A 17,084-nucleotide genomic window follows, 5' to 3' on the forward strand; every position below is an offset into this window, starting at 1 on the left:
TTAGTTCCTCTTCGTTTTCTGCCATAGGGTGGTGTCATCTGCACATCTGAGGTTATTGATATTTTTCCTGGCAATCTTGATTTCAGCTTGTGCTTCATTCAGCCTGGCATTTCTCATGATGTACTCTACACATAAGTTAAATAAGCAGGATGACAATATACAACCTTGCCATACTCCTTTCCCAATTTGGAACCAGTCCATTGTTCCATGTCTGGTTCTAACTGTTGCTTCTTGCCCTACATACAGATTTCTCAGGAAGCAGGTAAGGTGGTCTGGTGGTCTAATTTTCATAAGTATTCCAAAAGATGAAAACTTTTCCAGCTGAGTATAAAAGCATAACTCCTCAACCAATTGGCACCCAGAATTTCTCAATAAAAAATCTCAAATATGCAACTCTTTCCCAACTACGACTGGGATGCAAAATCAGTTTTAGGTTGGGGGTTATTTCCACCAAACTTGGCTAGGCTATTTATTTCACAGTGATGGTTTCTAACCTTCCCAGAGGGTTAAAAAAAAAAAGTGTACATTAATAAAAATGTCAACAATATCATCTTTTGGAGGTAACCTGGGATAATTCTCAATAAATTTACACTTCCCATCAGAGAGATGTTGCCACTTATAAGAATGTGACTTTGTGAGAAGCTGGAGTCCTGAAGCCAAGTGATTTCCATCTGCAGTTTTCAAGCCCATTCAGAACCCACCAGGGGATAATTACTTGCGAAGATGTACCCATCCCAGTGGAATATATCCGTTATGATTCAATTCTCTCACAGCATGAAGGAGACTCTGGTCTGGTGGATAAAGCCCTAGGGGGCTAAGAAACTCCATTCCCCAACACACACACTTGGCTGTGTGACCTTGGGCTGTTCACTAAACCTCTCTGATTCTTCAGTTTCACAGTCTGTGGAGTATCACCCTAAACCTCTGCTTACCCTGAGAAGGACACAGAGACGAGTCAGTAGGTCACTATCTGAAAAGACCTGGAAGCCTATTTGCCTCTACCCTTAGGCAAAGAAATTATTTCTATAACAGTTTCTTACCCTGGACACTCAATATAACATGATTCTCTTAAGAGAATAATTAAATAGCAGGCAGATGCATCATGAACTGAATTTAGGGGACTGAACTATCAAAATAACAGAAGGATCTCACCATTAAGCAGTCTATGTCTAATGGACCAAAGACAAGACCATTTCAGCAAGTCATCAGGGCCCTGAAGACATTTCACGTAAAATAATTACCACTCACAAGTCTCAGAGGACTTTGGAAAATAGAGGTTTTAGGGATTATTGTGGTTGTTTTCCAACCTCCATCTTTCCCTCCTCCTACTGTGTGTCAATCATGTGGTATGGTGAGGGGTGGGGAGGAATGACTCTATTCCCTAATCTCAGCATTATGGATGGGGCATAACCCACCATACCATAATGACTGGTTTACATGGGCTAAGAATGACATCGCTAGGTCACAGGATTAGATCATGAATGGTCATGTGACTCATTTTGAACCAAGGATATAAAAAGCTATGATGCAGATACGAAGACAAGAAATACTATAGACATTTTTGTCATCATGTGGGAAGCAGAAAGGAGAGAGGAAAAGAAATCAGGTCTTTGATAAAAATTTTGACCTACTGAGTCCAATCAAACCTCAAGCCAGGACTTCCCTGGTGACACAGTGGATGGGAATCCGCCTGCCAATGCAGGGGACAGAGGTTTGGTCCCTAGTCTGGGAAGATTCCACATCCCATGGAGCAATTAAGCCTGTGTGCCACAACTAATGAGCCTGTATTCCACAACTACTGAAACCCTTGCACCTTAGACCCTTTGCCCCTCAACAAGAGAAGCCATTGCAGTAAGAAGCCCATGTATCAGACTGAAGAGTAACCCCCACTCACCACAACTAGAGAAGGCCTGTGCAAAGCAATGAAGAGCCACTGCAGCCAAAAATTAAACAACAAAACAAAATTCAAGCCAGCCCTACCTATGTCCCTTCCAGTTATGTGAGACAATGCTCACGAAATGCAGCATTTGGGTGCAATCACAAAAATGACAGAAGAATGATCTGGGTTTTTTCCTAAGACAAACCATTCAACATCACAGTAATCCAAGTCTATGCCCCAACAACTAATGCAGAAGAAGCTGAAGCTGACTGGTTCTATGGAAGACCTACAAGACCTTTTGGAACTAACACCAAAAACAGATGTCCTTTTCATCACAGGGGATTGGAATGCAAAAGTAGGAAGTCAAGAGATACCCGGAGTAACAGACAAGTTTGGCCTTAGAGTACAAAATGAAGCAGGGCAAAAGCTAAGAGAGTTTTGCCAAAAGAATGCACTGGTCATATACACCCTCTTCCAGCAACACAAGAGACAACTCTACACATAAACATCACCAGATGGTCAGTACAAAAGTCAGATTGATTATATTCTTTGCAGCTGAAGGTGAAGAAGCTCTATACAGTCAGCAAAAACAAGACCGGGAGCTGACTGTGGTCAGATCATGAACTCCTTATTGCAAGATTCAGGCTGAAATTGAAGAAAGCAGGGAAAACCACTAGACCATTCAGGTATGACCTAAATGAAACCCCTTATGATTATACAGTGGAGGTGACAGATTCAAGGTATTAGATCTGGTAGAGTGCCTGAAGAACTATGGACGGAGGTTTGTACAGAAGGCAGTGACCAAAACCATCCCCCAAAGAAAAAGAAATGTAAGAAGGCAAAGTGGTTGCCTGAGGAGGCTTTACAAATAGCTGAGAAAAAAAGAGAAGCAAAAGGCAAAGGAGAATGAGAAAAATATACCCAACTGAATGTAGAGTTTCAGAGAGTAGCAAGGAGAGATAAGGAAGACTTCTTATGTGAACAATGCAAAGAAATAGAGGAAAACAATAAAATGGGAGATGAGTGCTCTTCAAGAAAATTGGCGATTTCAAGGGAACATTTCATGCAAGGATGGGCACAATAAATGACAGAAATGGTAAGGACCTAACAGAAGCAAAAGAGATTAAGAAGAGGTGGCAAAAATACACAGAAGAACTATACAAAAAATGTCTTAATGACCCAGATAAACACGATGGTGTGATCACTCACTTAGAGCCAGACATTCCGGAATGTGAAGTCAAGTGGGCTTTAGGAAGCATCACTATGAACAAAGCTAGTGGAGGTGATGGAATTTCACCTGAGCTATTTCAAATCCTAAAAGATGATGCTGTTAAAGGGCTACACTCAATATGTCAGCAAATTTGGAAACTCAGCAGTGGCCACAGGACTGGAAAATGTCAGTTTTCATTCCAATCTCAAGAAGTGCAATGCCAAACAATGTTCAAACTACCGCACAATTGTGCTCATTTCACATGCTAGCAAGGTAATGCTCAAAATCCTTCAAGCTAGGCTTCAGCAGTACATGAACAAGAACTTTCAGATGTTCAACCTGGATTTAGAAAAGGCATAGGAACCAGAGATCAAATTGCCAACATCCACTGGATCAGAAGAGAAAGCAAGGGAATTCCAGAAAAATAGCTACTTCTGTTTCATTGACTATGCTAAAGCCTTTGACTGTGTGGATCACAACAAATTGTGGAAAATTCTTAAAGAGACGGGAATACCAGACCACCTCACCTGCCTCCTGAGAAACCTGTGTGCAGGTCAAGAAGCAACAGTTAGAACTGGACATGGAACAATGGACTGGTTCGAAATTAAGAAAGGAGTACATCAAGGCTGTATGTTGTCACCCTGCTTACGTAACTTCTATGCAGACTACATCATGTGAAATGCTGGACTGGATAAATCCCAAGCTGGAATCAAAGTTGCCAGAGAAATATCAACAACCTCAGATACACAGATGATACCACTGTAATGGTAGAAAGTGAAGAACTAAAGAGCTTCTTGATGAGGGTGAAAGAGGAGAGTGAAAAAGCTGGCTTAAAACTCAACATTCAAAAAACTAAGATCATGGCATCTGGTCCCATCACTTCATGATAAATAGAAGGGGAAAAATTGGAAATAGTGACAGATCTTATTTTCTCAGGCTCCAAAATCATTGCGGACGGGGACTGCAGCCATGAAATTAAAAATCACTTGCTCCTTGGAAGGAAAACCATGACAAACCAAAACAGCAAATTAAAAAGCAGAGACATTACTTTGCCAACAAAAGTCCATCTAGTCAAAGCTATGGTTTTTCCAGTAGTCATGTATGGATGTGAGAATTGGACTATATAGAAAGCTGAGTGCAGAAGAATTGATGCTTTTGAACTGTGGTGTTGGAGAAGACTCTTGAGAGTCCCTTGGACTGCAAGGAGATCCAACCAGTCCATCCTAAAGGAAATCAGTCCTGACTATTCATTGGAAGGACTGATGCTGAAGCTCCAATACTTTGGCAACCTGATGGGAAGAGCCCACTTATTGGAAAAGACCCTGATGCTGGGAAAGATTGAGGGCAGGATGAGAAGGGGGTGACAGAAGATGAGATGGTTAGATAGCATCACCAACTCAATGGACATGAGTTTGAACAAGCTCTGGGAGATGATGAAGGACAGGGAAGCCTGGCATGCTGATGTCCATGGGGTTGCAGAGTCGGACATGGCTTAGCTGCTGAACAAGGAACAACATAGAATCATAGAACCTTAGAAATCATGTTGTTCTAGCTTCTCTTTTTAGATGCATGGCATTGAATCTAGGACAAGGGAAGTATCGATACTTTGTTTCAGACATTTAAACACCTTCCTCTATACTGCCATGAGTAGCTGTTTTCACAGCACTTATCCTGTTAGATTGCCATTCCCAATGAATATATCTGCTCCTCTCTGAACTTGAAATTCACTGAAAGCAGAAACTGTCTTGCTTCCTTAAATTCCCAGTGCCTAGCAGAGCCTGTCATATAGCAGGTGGTCAAACGTTTGTTGAAGAAATCAAAGTTTCAAGTCAAACAGTGAGAAAATTATCTATTAGGCAAGGGATATAGCATCTTGGTTTCATTAACTTTATAAAGAGTAGAGCAATTTCCTTCTAAGGAATCAGAATGATTTTCGTCATTATTTTTCTTATTTAAAAATATCCAGTTAGTAAGTATGAAGTTTAATGTACGATATAGACTCCATCTCCAAATTCCAGTAGCTGACATTTCTTTTTGCTTACCCAAGTGCCCCATCCCAATTCTGAAACAGAAATCTCAACAGGGAAGTACTATTTATTTTCACTTTTGCTTTTTTTTTTTTTAATATTCACCTGCAGCTTATTTTGGTTTTTCTAAATAGACATCCACATCTGTAAACAATAGGACTTTTGTTTCAGCCCCAGCCCCCAATTCCTTATAACTTTTGTGTTCTCACATATTGGCTAGAACTGCCATTGTTGTTTGTTGTTGCTGAGTCGCTAAGTTGTATCTGACCCTTTTGGGACCCCATGGACTGTAGTAGCCTAGCAGACTCCTCTGTCTCTGGGATTTCCCAAGCAAGAATACTGGAGTGGGTTGCCATTTCCTTCTCCACTATTTTCACTTTTGTATTATAAATTTTAGAACTTCATGTTTCATTTGCTGCCCCAACATCCCCAAAATCAGGCCATGAGCCCCCTGCCAGGTGACCAGGTGTGCCAATGTGGTACTTGACTGTCACCTAATGTCCTTGAAATATACCAATGAAATGCCCTTTTGCTTATATATTTGTTGTTTTCTGGTCACTCAGTCATGTCCGACTCTTTGTGACCCCATGGACTGCAGCATACTGGCTGTGTGTGTGTGTATATATGTATATATATATATTTGTATATTCTAAACCCCAATAAATATACTTTCCCCGGGCCTCTGTTCTGGTCTCTACCTCATCTCCCCACTTCCTTGGTTGAGCCCATTCCTTGCGTACCCCACAATGTGGTCCTCTTGTATGGCATATTGACAGTTTCTCTAGGACCTGTAAGGATAATAAACTTTGTTTTCCTGTGCTTTTCCTATGTCCCCTCTTGTGACTGCACCTGACTAACCATGTCATGAAAGAATACAGAACAGCTTCTCAATAAGAACTGCAACGAATTATTTTCTTGCTGCTTAAACTGCATCATAGAGCTCATTTAAGAGTGCAGCCTTGGGTCCTGAGACTAGCAGGTCATCCTGAGTGCAGCAGGGATATCTCAACCACAGAGGGAGAGCTTGTTTGGGAGCTTTGTTGGCAACTTCTGGTGGCTACGATACTGCTAATGCAATCTCTAGCTCCTCATTGGAAAACCAGAGATGAAGTTCAAATAGGGTCTCACTGCTTTCTTGGATAGGGATCAATTGCAAAAGAATTCACACATATTAAGTAGGCTTTTCCACCAACAGCAATATGCCTAGTGCACCACTGTGTCCCTGCTGGCTCAGATGGGACTAGTCCAATTCTGCCAACAGCTGCCACTGACAGTGAAAAGTTGAAAGAGTGGCAGCAGATGAAAGAGAGGAAAAAAGGTAGTGGAGAGGGGAGACTGAAAATGGAAGGGATGGGTGCCATTTTACAGAGATGAATTCAATGGAGAATTTTCAAGTGCAGAGGCACTGAGATGCCTTTCTTCCTCTCATCTTTCCTTACTGACCCACCCCATTACTCTTCCAGCCAAATGGCTAAAGATGGCCACAATTCTCTTCATCCACTGATGCCCAGTGTCAGCCAAGCAGAGCTGGGGACCTGGAGGCCTTCAGGAGTAAAGTGAGGTGTGCTCAAAGCTGCCCCCGACCCCGCCTCTGTCCAAAATATGCTGTCTATCCACCTGAAATCAACCTGAAACTCCTCATCAGAGTTATTTCTTTGGCCAAAGCATTGAAGGCTCCTATTAAAATGCAACTATGTTATCTAAAAGGAGGAACATATAGTGCCTGGCACAGAGTAAAGGTTCTCTAAATGTGTCCTTTTTAATATTAAATTGCCACTGCCTGCCATTAGAACCTTAGTACAGATGCATCTACCAGATTCTGTCCTGTCTCCTAGGGCTCTGGAGGAACTACAACGGGAAGACTGATATGGAACACTGGCAAAAATTGGGTAGCTGAGTCTGAGGTTTGGGGGATGGTAGAGAAAGAGCAGGCTGATTGCATGGGGTACTTTGGGGGAGAAAATGGCACTATCAAAAGATGAGAAAGAGGGAAGAGAGTTTGGAAATTAACATTTATTGATTTGAGTCAGGCAATGAATTAGATCCACTTAATCCACTAATCTTATTTAATCTACAACCACTCTATCAGGAGAGAAATATTTCTATTTCCATTTTGCAGGTGAAAGTCTGAACTGGGGTTCAGATTAAGAAAGTCACTCAAGGTCACACAATGCCTCTATATGATGGAATATAGATTTGAACCTGAACCTGTCTCCTAAGTCCATGTCCCTGAACCATGCTGTCTCTCACTCCACATTTGTCAAGGAGTAGTCAACCTAGCCTCTCTCTGCTACCCTTTTGTCCTAATATCCCAACCACCTGAAAATTTAGGCTTCTAGGACTCCCAGGTTTCTCCCTCACTCTTTGCATGGACCATCCAAATGGAGACAATAGATTTCCATGGGTGGTGGGATAGGAAGAAAGTCTACATTATCAGAATGGGTAGACATTTGGGAAGAGCCTAGAACTATTTTTCTGGTTGCTCAAGGGTTTGAAAACTTTCTGTTCTGGGCTCCAATATATGTCACATCAAACCCAAAGTTCTGGCGTAATCATTGTGCCAGTTGGGGCCCTGGGGCCCTGCCTTAGTATCCTCTGCCCCATGTGTACCACTTTGCTGCAGGCTGGCAGGAAGTTTCATTTTCCACGTACACCAGGAGAAGAGGATATGAAAAAAAAAAGAACAGCTGTTGTGGGGAGGGACAAAATCCAGCCCTTCCCCAGTAGCTGGGGTAGGCGTGAAAGACTCCGGAGATAAGGAGGCTTCTTTTTTCTCACCACTGGAGAATGGGGCTATGGAGAGGCGGCTACAGCCTAAGAGGTTTGTTTGTCCAAGGGATGTTGTGGAGGGGACCACCCCCAACAGACATCCAGACTGCACTGCCTACTTCCAAGGTTCTTTCCTCTCCTTAGACAAGAGGAGTGGGGGGAAATTGATGGCCTCTGGGGTCATCACTCAGGGGCCTAGGATGCTATGTAAAAAGGCAAGACCGAGGGAGCAAGGCAGTTAGGGGCAGTTTCCTCCAACCTTAACTTCCAATCCCTGTGTGTGTGTTAAGTCACTCAGTCCTGTCTGACTCTTTGCGAACCCATGGACTGTAGCCAACCAGGCTCCTCTGGTCCATGGAATTCTCCTAGCCACCATATCCCAACTCATTCCTACACCTCTCTCCTCCTTCACTGTTGGGACTGAGCGTCCTTTTCATTAACCTTTTAGTTACCACCTCCACACACAGACTTTTCTACGTCCTCCCAAGCAGTCAGCCCCGCGCTGCCCAGCACCGCTGTCTCCCCCCTCCCCCGTAGGCCCGGCTCTGCGCCTGGGTCCGGAGAGGTACTCGCCTCCCAGAGCTGTGGGGGTGGGGGGGTGACTGGGGGGCTCTTCACTCCTTCTCGGATCTCCGCTGTAAAAACTGAGCGGCATGGCCCAGGCATGCGCAGCATCTTCGGGCGCATTGTGATGGGAACTGCTTCTCCGAGTCTCCACAGAGACTCCAGAGTAACCACTCACCGCCCCCCGCAAGACCCCTCTGCTTTAAGCCAGACGCACAAACGCACAGACAATACAGCTTTTCTTTCTTCTTTTCTTTAAAAAGCTGGCTGCAGCTTGAAAGGCTGGCCCACGTGAGGACTGGTGTATTTCTATCGATTCCATCTCCCATGTTGACAAACGCCAGCACCGAGGCTTTGCAGTCCGCGGCTGCAGTTTGCAGTGGAGCTAAGCGGTGTGCGGCTTTAATTCCACGTCAGATCAACTTTGATCAATATCCCCCTACCGGCCCAATTGGAAGAGCCCAATTCGCCACCGCTGAGCCTTTTCGCTCTTTCCTTCTTTTTTCCCCTCTTTAGACCCACCATCTTCTGGGGGAGAAAAGTCTCAGATTTTCTTTTAATTTCTCTCTCTCTCTCTCTTTCTCTCTTGTTTCTTTGGGGGATTTGTTGGTTTGTTTTCCGGTGTTTTGCCTTTTTCATTTTTGTTTTGTGTTTTTCTTCTCTCTCTCTCTCTCTGTCTGTCTGTCTTAGTGATAGGGAGGGAGATCGCTTTGGCGAACCCAGCTTGCAGCCAATGAACCCGCCTTCCAGATTGGTGTGAAGACAGAAGTGAGGTGGGGGGCGGGGAGGGGGTGTGAGAGAGCCTGGGAGCGAGAGGGAGCGAGAGGGGGAGCGTGAGAGAGAGAGAGAGAAGAGAGGAGGTGGTGGAGGAGGAGGACTAGTGTGGGGTGGAAAGGAAGAGTGAGCGAGAGCAAGTTGAGGGGAGGGGGTGAAAGAGCCAGCGAATTCTTTTTCTTTTTCTATTATTATTTTGACGACTCCCGAGTTGCGCCCATGCTCTTGTCAGCTTCGTTCTAGGCGTAGCATGGCCAGGCAGAAGAAAATGGGGCAAAGCGTGCTCCGGGCGGTCTTCTTTTTAGTCCTGGGGCTTTTGGGTCATTCTCACGGAGGATTCCCCAACACCATCAGCATAGGTAAGCGCGAGCCAGTCTGCCGGTCGGCCCGGGCTCTCCGGCGCCCGAGCCCGCTGCCCTGGCACGGCTACCGGGTCCCTGTCCTGCATGGCCTGGGAAGGGACTGGGGATGGGGATCGGGCAGGAATCTCACGGGTCTGAACCCCAGAGAGCTGGCTGGTCTGGGGAGCATCGGGAACCGGAGAGGTGGTCTCCTGGGGCTGGGGGTGGGGGGTAGGCTGCCGGGTTTTCCGAGCTGAGCGGAGCCGGGGACGCCTGCAAGAGGCTGGGAGGCTGCAACCCGGCGCAGAGTCGCGGCTTTTCGGCTCGCTGCCCCGGACTTTGCCATGGCGTGCGTGCCGCCGCTGCAAGTTGTCCCAGGGTGATGCCGCCTGTCTGACTGCGCCAGGGCGCGTAACCCGGTCCGGGGCGCCCCGTCCCGCGTCTCCGGGTCCCGAGAGACCCGCTAGTGCTGGGGGAGGTGGAAACCCACTCTGCATCCCCCAGCCCCGGGCAGCCACCGAGGTCGGTGGCGGATGGGGTAGAGGCAGGGGTGAGACTAGGAGCTGAGCCAGCGAGCGGCGAAGTCACGCAGCCCACGAATTCATGAATTGCCGCTGTGTCTGTCTGGAGTCCGGCTGCCGGGCGCTGGGAGGGAGTTCTTCTCGGCTTCTGCCTGTATTTACTAGTCAAGAAGTTCGAATTGTTGCCAATTACAGAACCCAGCCCCTGTATTGTCACGGGGTGGAAGGGGCTGTGGGGAACAGGATAGAGTAGCAGGGGGAAATGAAATTGTTTTTCTCTCCAACCTTTCCCTTTGCGCCAGTAAAGGATGAACCAGCTTGTGGAGATGGGAGGTATGAGGGAAGAGGGGACAGGAAGCTACCGCCTGAGAAAGAACCAAGTCCCACTCTTGATTCCATCGTCCGACCCCCAAAGCAGGGCTCCTCGGCCCTCTTTCCCCATGCCCCCTTTTCCCCAGCCTCTCCTCTGACTCTCGGAAGGAAAACTAGGTTTTTCTTGGCCAAAATTCGAGTTCTTAAGAGTCATCAAAGACACACAGGTTAAAAAACAAAATCATCGTCGTGCACCCGGGTACCACTGAGAGGGTATCGTCCATCTGTAGTGCTCCCCAATTTCTAAGCGCTCCTGGGGGGGAGGACACAAGCCAAATCTCAGTTCCCTTTGCTTCTAGGTGGACTTTTCATGAGAAATACGGTGCAGGAGCACAGTGCTTTCCGCTTTGCTGTGCAGTTATACAACACCAACCAGAACACCACCGAGAAGCCCTTCCATTTGAATTACCACGTAGATCACTTGGATTCTTCCAATAGTTTTTCTGTGACTAATGCTTGTAAGTAGATCTGCTTTTCCTCCTTGTGGGACCTGGGGGCCTCATTTGCATTTCGCTTATGGGACTTGGGGTCTGCTGTCCGTGCTGGAGGCGGGGGCTGATGGCCCCAGTCGACATTCAAGGGGCACGAGTCAATTCAGGTTTCACACGACAGAAATGAACGCCAGAGGATCCTGCCGAGGGAGGGACTTAAGGCTGTACACAAAACTCTGTCGTGAATAACGTTCGATGCAAAACTTTCATTTTCCTCCCTGCTAAACTGGCGCTCCCTCCCCCGCCACCCCCTCCCCTTTCTTTTCCTTTGGCTGGGGGAAAAAAAGGAAAAAATAGCATGGTTGTTCATGGAAATTTCTTCGGATGGGATTAAAGAAAGAAGCCTCTTGATTGAATCAATTCAAGATGTACATTACTTGACTGTTAAAGCTAGCACCTGGCTGTAAGAATGAGCTGAATTTGACAATCGCTATGTAGGAGCCAAATATGAGAAATTCTGCAGACAAGTGACCTTGAGGGACAGATCAGGCTGGGTTCCCTGGTTTCTTTCTGTCCTAGAATATCACGTTTCTTACCGAGAGAGCTCTGATAGGAACTGATAAGACTGCAAACTGATTAGAGTGATGAAAGCCTGGCAAACTGATGGGAAGGGAGAAAGTGCTCAGAGGACTCTGGAAAAAGCTGCCTCTGTTCTGTCTCCCCTAGTGGTGTTTGCTCCCTGCCCCCATGGTTAAGGACAACACAGTTCTTAACTTAGAGCAAAAGGTGGAAGGGGGAGGTTGCAGCAGAAACTGGATATCAAAAGGGAGCAATTTCATCAGCCCCAAAGCAGCTTCTGAAACAGCTAGTTGTGCCCTGTGGAAAGGGGACATTTTAAGAAGTAAAGCCACGGGAACCCAGATGACTAATAGCCTGTTGGACACAGGTTTTTCTGGAATGTTTTATGAGAAAGACTGATCATTCTTCATCTAAGCTTATTTCATGAAAAGTTTTCACACCAATGAAGGTGATGATGGCATAAATATGTTTTGCTGTTATGGCTGGTGTATTTGGGAATTTTTGACTTTTGATTTTCTTTCAGGGGAGAAATGATATTTATATTTGGTTGGGTAAAACTTTGTATATGACATTCTTCAAATGCTTCTGCCTCAAAGGATATGTGATTTCCAAAAACTGTTGACAGGGTCTCCAAGGCCATGGGTTCCTTGGACTTGAAGACTTAGGTCAAGGGGATGGAGGTGAAGTACTTTGCAAGAAATGGTGACAGTTATCAGCTTTAAGAAAAATTTCTCTGAAGGTATAGATCCTTATAAGAACATGTTCTGAGATACTCTGTATTTGACATTCTTTGGCTTTCTGACATTGACAAAAATAGGAGCTTATTAATTCCAGCTAAGTGTGAAAGTTACAAAATGTCTGTCTATACTTTGCATCTTATTTTGGTAATCCCAGACTGTCTTCTATAGCACACTTACAACACACATCTGACTCTTAATCCTGCAGCACTGTGATCTTGTCTAGAGGCTGCATTTCAAATGCAACTTCCTAAGTATCAATTAGAACAGATTCAAAACCAAATACATGAAACTACCCGGATTTATTGCTATTAATAATGAATAACATTTATTTCAACTCACTTTAGTGCCTTTCCACTGATGAGGACAGAGATAAACAGTGCTAACTGACTTTTCAGGAATGACTGATTTCCAAGGGTTTTGGTCTTGTTTTTTATGGGCAAATCAGATTGGCACTCGCCAGCCCAGGGCCATCAGAACCCTACTCAAGGAGCATTCAGGAAATAATCCTTGATGTGTGAAAAGCTCAGGTTTGAGAACAGGCAGTAAGTCATCCATATTGGGTGTTGAGTCGCCTTCATGCCTTATCTCTCAGAGCAATAAAGGAACAACCATGAAAGGAAAAGAAATTGATCAGAAGCCCCTACCCTAAGTCCACAGCACTTCAGCTTATAAGCTTACAAGACTAGGTTATGGCTGGGGGCTTGAAAGTGTGGAATAAAGGGTGTGGCTCACTGGCAACAGGAAAGACAAAACAGAAAGGTGACCTTGCCCTTAGTTATGCCAAGTCCACACATATGCACACACTGACTCACACAGGAGACATTTCCAGAAACCAGTGATGTGCACCCAGCTGCCTGTTGCACACTCAGACTTTACAGCTCAGAAGACAGAGGAGGAACACTCATTTTCTCTGGTCCCCAAAACAGTCCTCTTTGAATGTCACAATCACTGAATGGGGGCCAGATCTCAAAGCTGTCTCCGACGGATAGTCTCTGAATGCAGAACACAATCCAATCGTTTCACAGGGCCAGGGAAGTCCTGTAGGTGGATCTCATTTCTTGCCCTGGCCTTTCTCTCTTGGAAGTGAAGATCACATGACACAGATGTTGGCACACAATACTAATTTGGCACTAGAGACTGGCAGGTGATCCTGGTTCCATTCTTACAATTGATTGCACTACGGCGCAGAAACAAAAAACCCCTGGATCTTCTGGCCTGCCCCTCCGTGGAGATCTAGGGAGAATTTGAGAAAACCCCAGATGAGTCCAAATCTGGTCACCCGCCTCTCCTATCTGATTCAGTATGGAATAGAATGGCAAAAATTAAAGACATTTTCCCCTCTTCCTATTCAGAATTCCTTGTTTCAGCTTCCCCTAACACTAGAATTGATTTCTTTCCATGATCTTTCCTGCGCCCTCAATCTTGGGGCAGGCACACACTTTTGAGGACACAGGTATTATGCAGGTAAACATGCCAAAAGTAAACAAGTGGTAATGCCTCCTGTATGTGTCCCTTCTCTCCCTCCACATCCCCTCCTCCAATGTATTCAGAGAGTTTCCTTGCAACGGATCCCAGGCATCAGTTATTTAAAGACTCTTCTTCACCAGCAACCATTTTTTTTTTTTTTGCACAACTTCCCAGAGGTTTGCTTAAGACAGACTCCAACTTCATTTCACGTCTTAAGAGGCCAATAAAAGCATCACTGGCTTTGAAAGGTGGTTCATTTGGGATCTCAGCTCAGAGGTGAATTGAAGTTTATCAAAGAGGCTCCTCTGATTTGGAGCACATGTTCTTATTTCACAGGGATTAACTGAGTTTGCTGCCTTCCTTTTCAATTTGGCCAGGTAGCCCCAGAAAGAAGGATGGTGTGAATAGTATGATTCCAGGACACGTGCCTTCAGGCACACACAGGTACCCCTACACACATAGTCAGTATTCATGAAAAGAGATGTACACACATGCTTTACACTGTACACACGTCTGTTCTTTAAAAACCAGATTTGATCATCATAAGGCTTTGGGGGAATGTGGCAGCACCCAGGGACCGCCGGGTCCCCTTGGGGTGGCTTGCTTGCCCTGGTTCCTCAGGAAATGCCTCCGATTCCCTTGAAGTCTGCTCCTGTGTCTTGCTGCTGTGCACTTGTAGTATACTCCACACTACATCGCCCCAGCCTCTGCAGTGTCAGCTCATTAGCACACAGATCTCATATTCCTTCTCCGCACTGTCATTGCAAAAATTGCTGTTGTACACCTTTACAGCCAACAAATGTGCTCGTGGATTACGCACTGTTTGCAAGAGGCAAGGAAAAGGCAAATGTAACCTTAAAGGTTATTCACCACAGAATTGTGCTCTTAACGCACTTGGCTTAAAGAGAAATCTGTTGATGGAGGCGCAGTAGTGATGGTGGGACTGAGAGTGGGACTTAGGAGTGCAGGCTCTAATGGAGCCCCAGGCAAAATCCCTTTGGCTGGTGAAATGTACCTCATCAGCTGCAAATTTGTGTTCCATTAATTTTTTTCGAGCCGTTTGAAATATACCTGCTAACTGAGAGCACGCTCCTTTTTAACTGAGTGCATTCTGCTACCAAGTGAAGTGTCCTTAGCTGCGGCAGGTTTTCCTCTCTTGCCCACAGAGTCACAATCTAATTATCTCATTATTCTAATTGCCAGGTTCCATTTAACTGTTTAAGTCCATTTGGGAAAGAAATGTCTCTCCTGATCCTATTCTCTGCTCTTGGGTGGGTCTTGTTTGGTTTGCATTTTACACATCATCTTTGGAAGCAGGGTGAAGACCCATCATATCCTGGCACCTGCCTTTAAACAGATCTTGGCACACAACAGTGTCAGTTGCTCCAGCTCCACCTCCCACCCCCAACTCCCCCATCTTTGCACCTTAACAGCTCTGCCTCTGTCTGCTGACTGGTCTTCCATAAGCTCACTGGAGCACGAAGAGGTCGCCGGTCAAAGATTTCAGTCACCTCACAAGCTTTATTATGTTTTTTTCTTTTTTCTTTAATCTATTTTTTACGTGGTGAGGAGGGAGGAAGGTGATGCTGTTCATTTGAACCATAAAAATAGACGGCAATCAGCGGGCTGTAAAGATGAGCATCCAGCAAAGTGTATAACCGCCCCTAGAAGGCAACTTCCGGTTGATCTACTAAGTGGAGAGGGGGTGACAGGAAGGGTCTGAGGGCAAGGAAGAAACAAAACTTCTTTGTTCTCCATCTATGGCCACTGCGAAAAGAGCCATGGTTTTTCTTCCTGTCAGCAATTTTAACTTTTTATCCTTAAAATGAAACTAGTTTCTCACATCCGCCACTTCTGCCTCTATCAGAGGTCTGTTTCCTTCATTCTGCCTTTCTCTCGCTACTCACCAAGACTCCATGAGAATAGTGGGGGCTGGCTGAGATTGTTATTGTATTTTTCTAACTCCTGGTATTTTTAAAAATTTCATTATTATGGGTAGTCAGCAGTGATTGGCTGGTTTCAGTTTAATGGATGGAAAAATAAATGAAGCTTCTGAGGCACCATTATTAATCTTACTTTGTGGATAAGAGATTTGTTATTTTTATATAATTGGCTAAAGGATTAAAAGACAGCATGCATTTTTAGAGAGGGCCAGAATTTAAGAAGGTAGAATTCATACCTTCACAGGGAGGGGGGGATACATATGCTAATTCTGATGATTCCACTTTGAACTTCTTAGATTGAGACCACAGATATATTTGAAAGACCTTTCAAAAAACTTTCCATCTTCTCTGAAGGTCAGGAAAATTATTTGCATACTTTACCTGGGCCATTAAAAAAAAGTCAAGTTTTGACTTTGTTCCTTTGGTGCTTTGACTTTGATGCTTTGAGTCTAATTAGATGACATGTCCACAGGAGGGTGCAATTAAAACCCTAGGTGGGGACTCAGGGCACTTTTCAGCAGGAGTACGGGAGTTGTGCAGACACAAAAGTCCCTCCCGGCTTGGGAAATGTCTGAGAGCTGACAAATAGCCTCAGCCTGTCTGTGGGGTGAGCCTTGAGCCAGGGCAGCAGCCCCCGAAAGGGGTCGGTACTTGGCAGAAGTTCCACATGGACGGAATTTGTCCTCTTCTCACTTCTTCATCTTCTCTTGCCATTATTTTCTCCTCATGCTCCACCTGCCCAGCCAAGGCCCTTTCACTGGTGTCCCACTGGCCCCTGATTCAGAAATCTGAACCACCACACCAGGGATTGTTTCCTGCTCTAGACTTTTCCAGTCCACATGCTCCTTCTCTAGCCAGAAGATCTCCGTCCTTGGTCCATACTCCTACTTTGAGGGTGACAGCTTTTTATCTAATTTAAGAATCAAGCTGAGAGTGGTTGATACAGGGTTAATATTACCTAACTGGGGAGTGTTTGCTCTAAAACCAGAGACAGTGGGGAACATGAATGCCTCAATTCCAAGGAAAGCTACTCAAACAGGAGTGTTTCTGGACATGAGGTGCAGAGCAGCTGTTCACTCTATCCAAACCAGAGATCAGCTGCCCCTGGTCAGGGAAGACCTCTACAGGCCAAAGTCGAATCCAAAAATGGGGATATGTTTATGTGTATGGCTGGTTCACTTTGCTGTACAACAGAAACTAATACAGCATTATAAAACTAAACTCCAATAAAAAATTATATATAAAACTATATATATATATAGCTCCCTGCATGTGGTAAGTTTGGTATAAGTTCACCCAAGGCACAGGGGAGGTGCAGCTTCACCATGTTGAACTTAAATGCCTTTGTGGTCATTTGGGAAGCAGCAAAAGGTCATTGGGACACAGTTTCTTCCTAAAGAAGACTGTATGTGCAACTTTTTGTATCTTAATCATGCCTCAGTAAAGTAGTTCTTAGAAAATGTCAAC

General features: G+C 45.2%; 1 protein-coding gene across 6 annotated transcripts in view; it reads left to right on the forward strand.

Moving 5' to 3' along the window:
* The first annotated feature begins 8,922 nt into the window (after positions 1-8,922).
* The window catches only part of GRIA3 (glutamate ionotropic receptor AMPA type subunit 3), a 292,905-nt gene continuing 284,743 nt past the window's right edge, over positions 8,923-17,084 (forward strand). For 3 of the 6 annotated variants that reach the window (XR_006340168.1, XM_043897858.1, XM_043897855.1), the window contains exons 1-2: positions 9,265-9,582; positions 10,757-10,915. Coding sequence is in view for 5 of the 6 variants with exons in the window: in XM_043897858.1 (XP_043753793.1) it covers positions 9,474-9,582; positions 10,757-10,915 (268 nt within the window). In the remaining variant the exon portion in view is untranslated. Of the gene's footprint in view, positions 9,223-9,247; positions 9,583-10,756; positions 10,916-17,084 lie in introns of those variants that run through there. The other 3 variants (XM_043897856.1, XM_043897857.1, XM_043897853.1) reach the window with 3 other exon arrangements.

This window comes from Cervus elaphus, chromosome X (genome assembly GCF_910594005.1).
Source record: "Cervus elaphus chromosome X, mCerEla1.1, whole genome shotgun sequence".
In the NCBI taxonomy this organism is placed as follows: Eukaryota; Metazoa; Chordata; class Mammalia; order Artiodactyla; family Cervidae; genus Cervus; species Cervus elaphus.